Source organism: Phragmites australis, chromosome 7 (genome assembly GCF_958298935.1).
Source record: "Phragmites australis chromosome 7, lpPhrAust1.1, whole genome shotgun sequence".
Classification (NCBI taxonomy): Eukaryota; Viridiplantae; Streptophyta; class Magnoliopsida; order Poales; family Poaceae; genus Phragmites; species Phragmites australis.
In genome coordinates, this window is record NC_084927.1 from 32,136,278 (window position 1) to 32,150,432 (window position 14,155).

Below are 14,155 nucleotides of genomic sequence, written 5' to 3' on the forward strand. Positions count from 1 at the left end.
ATGTGCATGCTAGTGGACATAACTCGTCACTGTTGCTGAAGAAGAATCTGCCCGTTCCCAACTCTATTATTTTTGAGCCAGACGGTTAGCAGATGGGTGTGTCTAAACTATTCATGCTTCTGACTGAAACCACAATTCAATCACCGACAACATCGAAACATGATACTAGCTTTACTAAGGTTTGTTTTGCTCAAAAACTTCGGTCGTTTGGTACTGGCTATTAAGGCTAAGTGGACAAAACATATATGGCGTCAGTGACAAATTGGAGTTATATTGGTGCAAAAATCGCTTTCCGATGCTGGTGGAAGTCGAGTGGTTATGTATTATTCACCCTTTTCTCAGCTTAGCTGGCTCTATTATCAGATTGTTCTGATATTTTTGCTTGGCTTGTCGTCCTCTTCTGCTTGCAGCACCGACACTGATCCGACACTGATGTTGGCAGAAAATAACAGGGAGATGCAGGCGCTCAAAAAATGATACGTAACCGTTTCACCTGAACTTTGTAGTGCAAGGCGTGACGCGTTCGGTGTGGGGCGCCGAGCGCCCAACTTATAACCAAATCAGTGGTCAAAGCAGAACGTTTAGTTGCATGCTGGGGCAGAAATGCTGCGAATGCATTCTGCACGGCCGGCGGGCATTTCATGACACGGTGAGGATATCAGGTTCTGGTCAGTTGGACGTTAGGTTGGTCTGGATCCAAACTATCTGGATTGTTGAAAGAGTCCAGGGTATCACTTCTTAATTCTGATCAGTCATGAATAGATGATATGGTCTGTCCAAGTTCGGATTTTGGTTCTGTGGCATTGGAGGATCACACAAAGAGCATCAAAGAACAACCAAACAATGTTCATCCGGATACAAACGGATTGACCCCAGAATAAACTTTCTATTTACCCAAATGGCACAATTTGGCGTTCTTTTCATGCCAAAACTTTTGCTGGGTTTCCCTCTCATATGCATCCTCTTTCATAGATTAACATGGAGAGCATATCTCCATTATGTGAACTATTTCCCCAAAAGAATACCCAAAAAAGAAAACAAACTCCAAATTCACAAGGCAGGTAAACCAATCATGAGATTGGCCCAACATGTCAATCGTTCTAACTCTTTATTTCACGTTATCGCTATTGTTTGTTGTCCCCGAGTGTCCAGTATGTCTTCACAACAAGGAGGAGCTTCTCCCGGACGAGCGGACCGTCTTCGTGATCCACGATCTGACTATTCCATCTCATCCCGTCCGCGATGCTCTTTATCTTCACTAACAGGTCGACATCATCTCTGATGATGACCGTGCCCTCCGGCCTCAGGATTCTGTCCATTTCCAGCAGAATGTTCTCCATCTCACATCTTGCAAGCAGAGGAGAAAATTGTCAGTCCTATATGGGGTTAAACGGAATCTTGAAAATAAACTTTCAGCAAATAACAGTTGGCAGTTCATACATTAACCAAGTTCATGTGGGACTAGATTTTTCCATAAAGCAGCCATAACGGTGAAGTTGCTAACGGGGCAAGCCAGTTTGGCTAAAATTGATATCGAGAACAAGAGCAGAAACCACTATCTAAGTAGGACAAAATTTGCAGTGCCAGACTGAATTCTACTGCAACTTGTATTTACCTGCCATTGTACAGCGTGAATACTGAATCGGCATGAATGAGGTCGTAGGTCCGTGGATAAGTGGACATGCCCTCACACCTGCAGTGAATTCAGAAAGAGAAGTCAGATCCGATAACTACGAATACATAACCATCTACCACGGGGCAGCCAAGTTTGCAGTATAAGAACTCACCAGTCTTGGTAGCTTCCAATGAGGCCACGCTCGTATATTACCCCAAGGGTTGTTGAGTTCCCCACGGTTGGGACCATATTCATGACCCACACCGGGTCATTCACCAATGCCGCAGCGAAGCCGCCAAACTGGGCATTCATATCGAGCAAGTTGCGGTACCGGCCCTTCTGCCCAAATTGACTAATCACGGACTTGTAGTGTCCAACTCTCTTCTTCCATAACTTGGTATCTTGCACAAACATCTCTTCCGTGATCCCCTCAATGCTGCCACTGGCAATCCTGGGCGGCACTGCAGTGAGCCTCTCCGGCCATTTCTTCAACTCGCCACCGGCAACCTCCTTTATGCCATTAACCTCTGGGAGTGGAGTTATACAAGGCTCCATCTTGTCATACCTACAATCAATCACATGAATATGGTTAGTGATTTCCATAAATTATCAGGAGCTGTACTGAAAAATGGTTAACATGGTGCTGTAACTACCAGGCAGCGTCTGGGTTTTTGTTAGAGCAGAAGGGTGGGGACTTGATAAGCCTGCGGGAGGCCTTGCAGTGAACGTGGTTAGTAGGCTTCTGCCAAATAGCAATGTCGCCGACCTCCTTGATCTTCTTCCAGCAGAGGCTCTTGGCAACGGTCTCAATGGCTTGCTGCTCTGCATTCAAGTCCTCCTTAGTCCTGTCCCAACCCTTCCAGTGTTTCTTCCAGTTGATTGGTGGTCCGGACAAAATCCAATACCCTCCGGGTCGTAGAATGCGATCAACCTCAATCAAGTACAGCCCATCTGCACGTACACGAGAACAATAAGTGATGAGTAATCAAATGAATTTTTCTAAACCTTCGCGGTATTGGGGGCAATAACAGTGCAACATACCGTAGAGCTGCCATGGGATGAGGCAGCGGGAGCAGTGCGCCATATCAAAAGAACGGGCCGGATATGTCAGCCGATTGGAGGCGAGCACCCCAACCATCGCCGGCACACCACGCTCCAGTGCAAACTGCACCTGCGCCTCGTGGGAGTCTCGCGGGGCGAAAGACATGGCCAGGATGTTGCGTGACAGCAGGTACGCTCCCCAGCTCGCCACCTGCACAGAGCAGCACAACATGCCTCATCAGGCAACAGTAAATTAAGTTCCCAGAGTTTTTAGTTGCCCAAAACAAGGGGCGCTAGAATAGTACAATAAAAATCACTATGCCTCAAGTGCAATGTCTCTTGCAAACGGGTCAAAATGCCCAGGTCAACATGGCTCCTAGCACAACTGTTCGATGTGCTGTTATGCGTGACAGCGGCACTGTATATAAGGCACCCCATTTCAACGACGTCAGTGGTTCAGTGCACACAACAGATCCACCTTCCTGCCGTTCACTCAATAATTTGATCCGTTAAAGATTGCAACTGCAAATACCGGGCCGGCTATGTCCAGATGTAGTTTCTGTGCGTGGGATACTGCTTCATAGAATAGGACAAGCACGTAGATATCCAAGTAATCAGCAGCATTACTGCAAAGATTTCAGATCTACTCCTACGCTTCAGCAGTGCTCCCGTTCAGTCTCTCAAAGAAAACAGTGCGTTACAGTCCACTACAGCCTGACTACGTTACCAAATGCGAAGGGTTCAACTCAATGCTCTCTTATTGGGTAGGAGCAGTAGATTCTAACGGGGTTAGACCCGTTAGCCCTTTCTCACCCTCCGACCCGAGATCGTGGTAGAGATTGGAAACTTCCGACACCCGCAAAGCGAGAAAATGCCATTCCAGAGATCTCCGTTTGTTATTCTCAAATATCTGACTCAATTTGACCTCAAATTTGTACATGCTTGACGAAGCAATCCTTCAGATTAAAGTCTTTTCGTGTGCATGTGATCATCTCAAGCAAATGGAATGTGTTCATGTATGGTTAGGAAGTGGCTTACCCCGCAGCCGGTGTCGAGGGCGGTGCGGATGGATCCGTCGTGGAGGGGGATGAGCTTGCTGATGTCGTCGATATAGGCTCCGGCGCCGTGTGGGAACATGGTGCCTCCACCGGGGAATCGGAACTTGTCGCCGTCGACGCGGACCCAGTTCTGCACCGCCTTCTCGACAGTGAGCTCCTTGTGCGGCACGTTGGCGAACCAGGCGACTTCGCGGCTCGTCGGCCACGGGAACGGGTTGCGGTAGCCCTTGGGCGCCGGCACGAGGCACCGCAAGCGCTCGCCGTCCGACGGGCAGTGGCGCTCCCGGTAGATCAGCTGGTCGCGAGGGAACCGCAGCGAGCGCTCCACGTCCTCGCACGGCGTGTACTCGGAGTACTTGGCGGGGCACGCCTCGTAGGCGCGCTGCGCCGGCGCGGACTCCGTCTCCATCCCCTCCGCGGTGTGGTGCGCGGCGAAGTCGAGCGGCGCGGAAGACGAGACGGGGGATGAGACGGTCGGGGTAGGGGAGGCGCATGATACGGCGGCGGCGATGGAGACGGAGTCGCCGGCGCCGGCGCCGCCGGCGGGGGGCGCGGAGAAGCCGCCGTGGTGCCAGATGCCGAGGAGGTACGACGCGGAGCAGAGGACGGCGACGGCCGCGAGGTGGAGCAGTGACGGGCGGCGGGCGGCCGCGGCAGCGGACGGGAGGTGCAGCTTCGTGGCGGTCGCGCCCACCGCCATGGCGGCCCGGCTACGGCTGCTGCTCTGCCTGTTGGGTCGGGCGTCTGCTTTTCTCACTGCCGCCTCTGTGTGCAATGCGTCCGTGTGGTGCGCTGCTTTAAAAGTGCTCGCCTCCGGATTGGGATGTGGGGTGCTGGGGATTGGGTGGAGGTGGGGACGGGGGAGGCCGTGTGGGGACCCATACGCCAGTGACCACGTCACGGAGAGGATCTCAATCCCCGTGAAAGGTAGGCGCATGTGCCTTCGATTTGATTGCCACGGGTGCAGAGGCAGGCGTTTATTCATGTGGAGCGGCTCGGTTAATTTCTGGCATGCAAACTGTCGCGCCATGGGAACACCTGCTGCTGGTCAGGTGTTGTCTTGGCAACTGCAGCGTGGCTGGCCTCCCCCGCCGGTTGCCACCGCTCCGTGTGGTGCGTGACAGGTGTGTTACCTGCAGTTTTTTGTAAAGCATTGATCCACTGGAGTTACTAGAAAATCTTTTTGCTGATATCCTTGTTTAGCGCCACATAAGAAATGACAGGATTATATATATATACTCACGCAATCACGTTGTGCGTCTGCTTTACTGGACCAAATCACTCGAACTACACATGTTAGCCACATAACCGGTGCCTTGTCGATGGTCTATCTTGGTTTGAAAAATCTTTGGTGTAAATAAATTATTTAGAGTAAAGATGCAAATATTGATTCTCGTCCGATCAATTCTCATACGAAGACATCTTCCTTTCTCATCCCATATAATATGAATTGATTTATGATTAGAGATCACATATGATTTTTTACAAAATAACATGTAGCCTGTTGGGAGGAAGAGGTGTCTTTAGGCTTCAGACCAGAACTCTTAGTTGACAGATGTGAAAAGATTTTTGATGATACTAGCTCAATATCCTATCAACATTCACAATTGATTAAGAAGATGCGTCTTCTCTATTAACAAAGTGCAAGTTTACGTGTATTGTTACATGATGAAGGTATTTTCGCGCTCTATGGTCGCTTGTGTTGTGACGTGCTCGTTCTGAACAGGACTATTATAGCTGTCTACTGAATTCTTGTGTCCTATAGTGTTAGTAATTTTATCAAAGCTTCTTATCAAATTCTGGTAAGATTATATATATAGATGAAGATCCGACGCTGGGCGTATGCGAGCATTGTATTTATGGGTTGGCTTTGTCTTCTACCGTCGATGTTTTTTTCTTGTGGATCGTGAATTGTAACCTATGAGCTTTCCAAATAGAGTACATCTACTAGTAACATAGTACCAACATTTTATTTTGCGAACAAATACAAGATGGTTTTTGAAAATAATAGAAAAGGAACGGAAATCAAAATTTAGCTGAGAGCTCTAAAAGGGAGCAATACAAAACTGGATATACTGCGGGCCACGAAAGGGATAAGGATGCGAGCCGTGCTCTTCTTACCTCGCCTGGGCTGTCCTCGGCGACCAGGATTTGCCTGTAGCCCCGTACTGTGCACGAACTGCCATGTCGGCGTGCCGTTTGGGTACAGTACCACTACTTGCCACTGGGGTTACTGCAGCGCAGTAATCGGGACCTCCGGATGTTACGGCTTGAAATAGACACCTTGTTTGGACTTTACCTGCGTTACTGAGTTTTTTTTTAAATAGATTCATTATTACATCGTACCAGCACAACTGAGAGTTTGACTAAAGCAAATAATAGATATCGTGATGTGTGATATATCATCAAACACAACATTAATTTATTTCTAAATCTATTGTTGTTAGATCACCAACAGATAAAGGAATTGGACCTTAAAAGTTGTTTCCAAAAAATCTTTTATGGTCAACCCCGGAAACGGTTCCACCTTATAAATAAATTATCTATCTTTCTTTATCACTTTAGCTTTCTAGAAGAACTAATTAATGCATATAGTTTAATATGGTATCAGAATGAGATATCTCGAGTTCGAGTATTAACGGATGCATTTAAACAAAAATTTCATCTGACTCCTATTTCCACATCTGATGCCTGAGGAAACCTTCGTGTGAGGAAGAGTATTGAATTATAAGTGAATTGATAATTTTTTGTTATCGACTAAGGTTTTTGGATGAGCTGATTAGTTAAAAAATAGATGTTGAATGCTTTCGTTTTGATTAAAAAAACTACATTTGAGACTCTCGTTCCAATTATGTTTTGCTATATTATATTTAGTCAAGATTTCTCCTCTTCCTAAATGGCATAGAAATATATTTGATCTTTATAGGGAGCTTGACAGGCCTCAATATTTGGTGAGAAAAGAAAATGGATTGCACTATCATTTGTTGATACATTGAACGGACTGGAAATTGACCATCCGTATGTAGTTTCCACTTATAGATATCTCTTTCTCGAGATATATTAATATCGACTAATTTAGACACTAATGATTATCATACAATTAATTTAGAAACTAATGATCAGTCTGCCAAATAAAATATTAAGTGGTATGACCAAAGAAAATATTAAGTGATATGGTACTTATCATTTCCATAACTGTGGCATGCCTTTTGCTCACCACCTCCAACAGCGGTAGATATATTTCATCTGCGTTACTGAATGATAGCCGTGGTGGGTTTAATTGTACGACTGTCATCCTTCAACAACACGCCAAAAAGAGGAGTGAATCACTGTAGTACTCCCACAGTAGGAGTTTTTTGAGATTACCGGTTCCTTGGCCCCGGTTGATATAGGTCATGTTTGATATAGTTTAAATTTATGAGTTTTTATTGAAAATTGGTTTTTTCTAAAAGCTATATATGCTTTATACTAAAGCGGTTGATTTTTATATAAAAAAATTAAGTTCTCAGCACATCAACTTTTTAGAAAATTAATTTTCAGTCAATTTATCAACTTTTAGTTTATTTTATCATAGGCCGATTTTTTTAACTTTTTTAAAATCAGCAATAATTAATTAATTAATTTTATTTTATAGCTTCTGATAAATAAAAGTCACTAAGAAATCGATACTGTGGTTATCTGTTCCTGACGGAATCACTGATAGCACGCCCTAAAAAAAAAAGTCATTGATAGTGCTACCTTGACTGTATGTGGCGTCCCAAATCCAAACTGTTCCTTACTGGAGTGCCATGACATGGCTTCTCTGTTCTCTACAGGCTACTAGAGCCCAACCGCCCAAGCTCGGAGAAAAGCATCCGAATAATGCTAGTCGGCGCGCTCCTGTTTCAGCGACTACTCTCATCACATTTGTGTGAGATTGAAGCAAACTCAGTAAAGCGTGCTATCTGAATGGTTCAGAACTTCAGGGTAAATCGCAACTGGAGCGTTAGAACGTAAAGCGCAATCCACGGAGGAAGACTGCACGGTGGGATAAGCATATTTTCTGCGGCACTGACCACGTGCGAAGAGTGAAGAACATATCGAGATACCCAGTATCCTATCCACACACTTTGGACTCTTTCTTGGACGACAAATCGGCAGACGGAGAAGCCATTTGTGCTCCAAACATGGATACGCCTCGTTCTGAGTTCTGATTATCATGTCTCCATGTGAAGAGTTCTAAGCTCGATAGCCGTTGGCCCACCACAAAGATAAGCTATACCAATAAGAGTTCTAAATTCCGTGAGAGTGTTGTTTTAACATTGATATGGTCAATAATATATTACTTTTAAAACTAATTACTAATGAAGATCAGGACAATGATAAATAATTGAGTTTTTTTTTAAAAAATAAAAATAAAAAACTAATTACTAATATAAAATATATGCCAAATATAACGAAGTAGTAATATTATATAAATATTTTTAAAGACAAATTTAGGTATACCAAATTTAAAAATTCAACATAAATATTTAAAACGACATAGATAGTTAAAATTTAAACACGTTAATTACACATAACCTAAAACAATAATATTTTATATAGATAATCAAAATTCAGAAGTGTTGACAAAGGTACGCTCTCTTCCCAGAGGAGGGAACAGTAAGTGCTAACAGGACTCTGCCTCTGACAGGGATGTCATACGATACTATGCTCCCAAATTTTAGACGACACACTGTACTGCCAAATCGCACTACTTCACTGATTATACTACTACTGTGCGTCGGCCGGGTACTAGAAAAGACTGTTGTTGAGCAGTCAGAGTGCCTGAGGGCACATGGGCTGGTCAGGTTAGTTGGGGCACTCACCAGCCGAAATCAGTGCACTCCCCTTCTTGGATCTTGGAGGAATTTCTTTACTACTCGAGTACACCAACACTGTTACAAGTACAGAGCTCCAAAACCCAGGCACCCACTCGCCTGCCGCTACCTTTTCACTAGAAACGACGGGAGGAAGGAAACTACCCAAAGGCCACAGCATGCTCTCACGGGGTTCACTTGAGAGAGCTCAAATACCGTAATTATTTTGACCTTTTTAGTGTCACCTTTGGGTGCAAAGCGACTGTCTCCTTACTGCTTTCTACTGATCGTGAGCAGCAATTACCACTAGTAGAAGTCGCGTCGTGTTGTAACAAGATTTTGAGGCACATGCCTATGGGATTACAACAGGGCCGACACTAGGGCAGGATAGGCAAAACGACCATCACGAGTCTCTAAATAGGTATGGATATGTATTTATCTATTGTATTATCTATTAATACTGACTAAGGTTGCCGGTAAGTAGCAATCAAGCTTAAGTAAATCTTTAAATCTATAAATAGTTTATGTTCTAATGTTACGTTAGTTAATAACCTAACCTAGCCAAACCTAGATGATGTATCGTTTTCAAATTAACAAAGCATCATGCGGTACTTCAATCATGTCATCGTCGATTCTAGTCAAACCGATTCCAATTTCTAGCAGTAGTAGCGATCACAATCTTCACCTGTTCTTCTCTCCTCCTCTCGAGTCTCGACCTCTCCGTGTCTCCGTCCAAAACGACATGTCTGTATCAGCTCGCGTGATCCTCCTCCCAAAGCTCATGATCGATCGTCCAAAATTGACAAATGCCTAATCACCAACCTCAAATCGCGGTAAGCCATTGTTCGCCTGTTCCTGTCCCCTCTTCTTCTCCTGATCGCCAGCAGACATGGTCCCTATGCCCGATCAAATCAAGGGCTTATCCCTAACCGGATGATTTTATTTATTTGATTCAATTCTTTTATAGTTTTACACTAGTTGTCAACTGTTAATGACTTTTTTATTTTAATTTTAAAACTGTTTGTACCCAATTATCATTGTGTGATAATATGACATCTAGAAAGCATGTATCTATAAACGAAAAAAAGAAGAAAAAAACGAGTTGATAAAGTCACATAAAAGAGACCATGACAAAAAAATATTAATGCCTAGAGTATTGTATTTAATTAATATATAAATATTTTTATATTTATGTTTAATGAAAACCCCTGTTTTAGTTTTGTTCCGGGTCACAGAAATCTCAGTGCAGGCCCTAGATTACATCAAGCCGCATCAGTTATTCAGCTCACCGATGATCAGAACTAGGAGCATGGTCAAGTCGTTGAAGACTAAAGCGTTATTTTTACTGCATTTTTGAAACTGCTTCTAGGAGAAAGGAAGCACACGCACACATCCCATGCGAAATTATTCTGAAGCCAGAGTCCATCCACTAACAAGTAAATTTTCGCATGGATCGCGAAGGGAGAAGTCAATACCGCACGAACGAGGAGCGACCAATTTTTGGGTTGCCGTGCATACCTGCAGTCTTGTTCGCGTTTTCCCGCGACCCGTGCTGGCATACTCCCGTTCTTGTCTCTCATCTCTGGCAGTACACTAGTGCAAGACTGCCAATTCTCCCCTATTGTTTCTTTACAAGTGGCCAACTATTCGTGGGTAAAGAAATTAGGGACGGTCTATTCATCCGTCGACAGGTTTTCAGCCTAATATCTATGAAATTTTGAACCGTCCATCTCCAATTTAATAGCTCGTTACTTCCCCTCCGCTCATCTCCAATCCCCTTAACCTCTCCTAAGCGCCTGAGCGCCTCAACATTATCCACTCCCCGCCATCGCTCCGCCCCCGCCTCGCGCGCCGCCTAGCCGGCGCCGTGCCCAGCTCCAACACGGCCGGCCCACTTCCGCTGCCCCTCTCCCTCCGCCGCCACCACCGCTTGTCCTCCCCGCGCTCCCCCACCGCCAACACCTCCCCACTGGCTTCGGCGGCGCCCCAACACCGGATCTACTGCCCTCGACCACCACCACCACTAACCACTCCAATCTCGACACCCCCGCAGCCATCCCCGCCCAACTATTGGTCCTCCGCCGTCTCGCCACCTCACCCCCCACAACCGCCACCATCGTTGGACCGGCAGTCTCCCCGGAGCTCCCTCTACAACCAGAGAGCAAAAAAATCCCCAACCCAAAATCCTAATAATTGATAAAGGCCTAATCACCAACTTTAATCAAGGTAAGCCATTGTTCGCTTGTTCCCCTCCCCTCTTCTTCTCCTGATCGTCAGTAAGCATGGTCCCCATGCTAGATTGAATCAAAAGCTAATCCCTAACCAGATAATTTTATTTATTTAATTTAATTATTTTATAGTTTTGCATTAGTTGTCAAATATTAATGACCTTTTTATTTTAATTTTAGAATTATTTGTACCAATTATCATTGTGTGATAACATAATATCTAGAAAGTATGTATCTAAAAGAAAAAAAAGAAAGAAAAAAGAAACGAGTTAATAAAGGCAAATAAAGGAGACCTGGAAAAAAATAATATATAGAATATTATATTTACAATTGATATATAAATATTTTTATGTTTATATTTAATAAAAACTCATGTTTTAGTTTCACTCTGAGCACTAAAATCTCATAGCCGGCCCTAGATTACATCGCATCAGTTATTCAGCTCACCGATGGTCAGAGCTAGGAGCATGGTCCCGATGATCAGAACGAGGAGCATGGTCAAGTCGTATTGAAGACTGAAGCGCTATTTTTACTGCATTTTTGGAACTGCTTCCAGGAGAAAGGAAGCACACGCACACATCCTATGCGAAATTATTACTATCTTCACTTTCTTTAACTTATCGTTTAAGATATCGATACGTTTTCAACAAACACGTTTAATTATTATTTTTAACAATTAATTTTTGATAAAAATTAATAAAAAATTAGATGATGTTAAAGTATTTTTTACGATAAATTTACTACTATTATTTTTATATATAAAATTATAATAATTTTATATATATTAGTGATTAGAATTTTTAAAATTTAATTGCGTATATTTTATGATGATATTTATGTGAGAAACGGAAGTAGTAACCGAAGCCAGAGTCCATCCACTGACAAGTAAATTTTCGCATGGATCACGAAGGGAGAAGTCAATACCGCACGAACGAGGAGCGACCAATTTTTGGGTTGCCGTGCATATCTGCAGTCTTGTTCGCGTTTTCCCGCGACCCGTGCTGGCATACTCCCGTTCTTGTCTCTCATCTCTGGCAGTACACTAGTGCAAGACTGCCAATTCCCCACTATTGTTTCGTTACAGGTGGCCAACTATTCGTGGGTAATGAAATTAGGGATTGTCTATTCATCCGTAGACAGTTTTTCAATCCAATGTCTATAAAATTTTGAACCATCCATCTTCGATTTAACAGCCTATCATTTCCCCTCCGCTCATCTCCGATCCCCTTAACCTTTACTGAGCACCGAGCGCCTCAATATTATCCACTCCTCGTCGTCGCTCCGCCCCACCTCACGCGTTGCCTCCTTGCCGCCACCACCTCCTCGCCTAACTTCGGCGGCGCCCCCCCACCGGATCCATCACCCTCGACCGCCGCCATCACTAACTACTCCAATCTCGACACCCCCGCTGTCATCTCCGCCCAACCGTTGGTCCTCCACCACCCATGACTGGCAACGCCTCTGTCGCCTCGCCACCGCGATCGCCACCACTGCCGGACCGACATCCTTCCCCAAAGCTCCCTCTATAACCAGAGGGCACAAAAATCCCCAACCTAAAATCCTAACCCTAACGCTAACCCTAGTCGTCGCCGGAGAAGACGAAATTGTCAGAGCAGTTGCGGGGAAGAATGCGGCACGAATCTTATCACGAATCGTACGATAAGAAATTTGACAGATTTTGACTTACTTTTTTTTTGACAGATAAATAGCAGTTCTGAATTATTGAAAATTATGTTGTTAGTAATTTGCTAAAACAGCCGGAACATATACTAGCTACGGAAATTTCGCAGACAACTAACTTTATGGGACAAAACGCTGAACATTTGATACATAGAAGTGCGGCGTAGCGGCGTGCATGAATGTCTTACATCTATCTTAGACCGTTAGACGAAACTTTAAGCATTCCGTGTAGCAAGAGGTAAGGGCCAACCTCATTTTGACAAGAGGAACGGACGACGATGGCCGCCGCCCAGCTCGGTGCATCCTCTGTAGGTCAGGAGTAGGGTGCAGGTGTCAGCATTACCAGACCTGAGGGGAAAGCTAGCGGACGTAGATGGAGTACCGGAGACGGAAAGATGGAGAAGCAATTCTTCCCGACGCATGACGCAACGGGGCTTGTACGTAGCTTCAGCGCCCGGCAAAGAGCAAAGAGGATATTACGTGGGCCCAAATTTCGCAGTGTTAAACGAGATACACCTGGTCTGCTACACAGTTTGGTAGTTCAGAGACTTGGCTAATTATTTCCGCAGCTATCGCACGACTCTGTCTTCTCCTTGAATGTAGCTCACACTCTCTGTAACGTGTATAACTGAAAAAACTTAAGATTCGGTATTGTAGCTGTCCGGAAAGCCGGCATGATTCTGTGTGCGGTACTCTTCCCTTGCTTTCTGAACTTCTACATGGTATCCAGAGCCATTCGTTCCCAATCAAATCCATGGCCACCACTCCAGCACCGCAACCATGAATTCCTCTTCCACCGGAATTCTTCCAACACCGTCATTTGGTCATTTGATCACGGTGAAATTAAAACCATGATAACCATCTTGTTTGGAAAGCCCAGATTCTTCCATTCTTGCAGAGTCAACAGCTTCTCGGTCTTGTTGATGACTCCGATCGACCACTGGTGTGACGTCTCAAACCTGTGATCTCCTATACCTCCTATATCGGTCTCTAAATTAAGTAGCTGATACATATAGTATAATAATCGCGATATTACAGTCAAACTTCGTACATAAGATATTATAAGATTCAGAATACAAAATGGTTTACCAACCATATAGTATATTACAAATTTGGCTTAATAGCCAACAAAAGCTTAGCGGAAATAACTATCCAAGACACAGACATCTAAGATACGAATGTGACTTCTAACTCTGCTCTTCATCCGTGTCTCCAACCTCGACGTAGTCGACAATGGTTTTCTCATTTGAATGATAGCAAGAGTAAGTACGAAAGTTACTCAAAAAGTCATATACACTTCAAGTGGTTGATAGATGCATAAAGGGTATTTCAAGTATATGGTTTTACGATTTAGTTTTAAGCGTAAAGCAATTTTATACAATCATTCAGTTGTATTATCTACCGATAGCTTTAAAACAGTCTGAAGTAGTTCAAAACCAGGCAACAAGTCGTATCTGGGGTTTTTCGGTACTGGGAGGGGCTACATCTCACTCCGTAGTACCTATCATCATATCTGATGTATCTTTAGTACCACACAGATCCTGACGGATTGAGCCAACAACCTCATCACACGTATATCTAGTCCATATACTCACTCATCAAGACATACATACCTAGAGTCTAATCAAGTGTGACCATGTCTTCGTATGTACATGACTGTGGATAAGACTATTTGAATAGGTTTACAATCTGCAG

The 14,155-nt window shown here is 44.2% G+C and overlaps 1 protein-coding gene across 1 annotated transcript; it reads right to left on the reverse strand.

The window, feature by feature from the left end:
* Nucleotides 1–866: 866 nt before the first annotated feature.
* On the reverse strand, nucleotides 867–4,514 carry LOC133924792 (probable methyltransferase PMT15). Its single transcript, XM_062370501.1, has 6 exons — nucleotides 3,695–4,514; nucleotides 2,657–2,867; nucleotides 2,269–2,566; nucleotides 1,788–2,180; nucleotides 1,616–1,693; nucleotides 867–1,347 (listed from the first exon to the last, which is right to left on the reverse strand). The coding sequence occupies exons 1-6, from the start codon at nucleotides 4,412–4,414 to the stop codon at nucleotides 1,125–1,127; spliced, it is 1,923 nt and encodes a 640-aa protein (XP_062226485.1). The 5' UTR covers nucleotides 4,415–4,514; the 3' UTR covers nucleotides 867–1,124.
* Nucleotides 4,515–14,155: the final 9,641 nt, after the last annotated feature.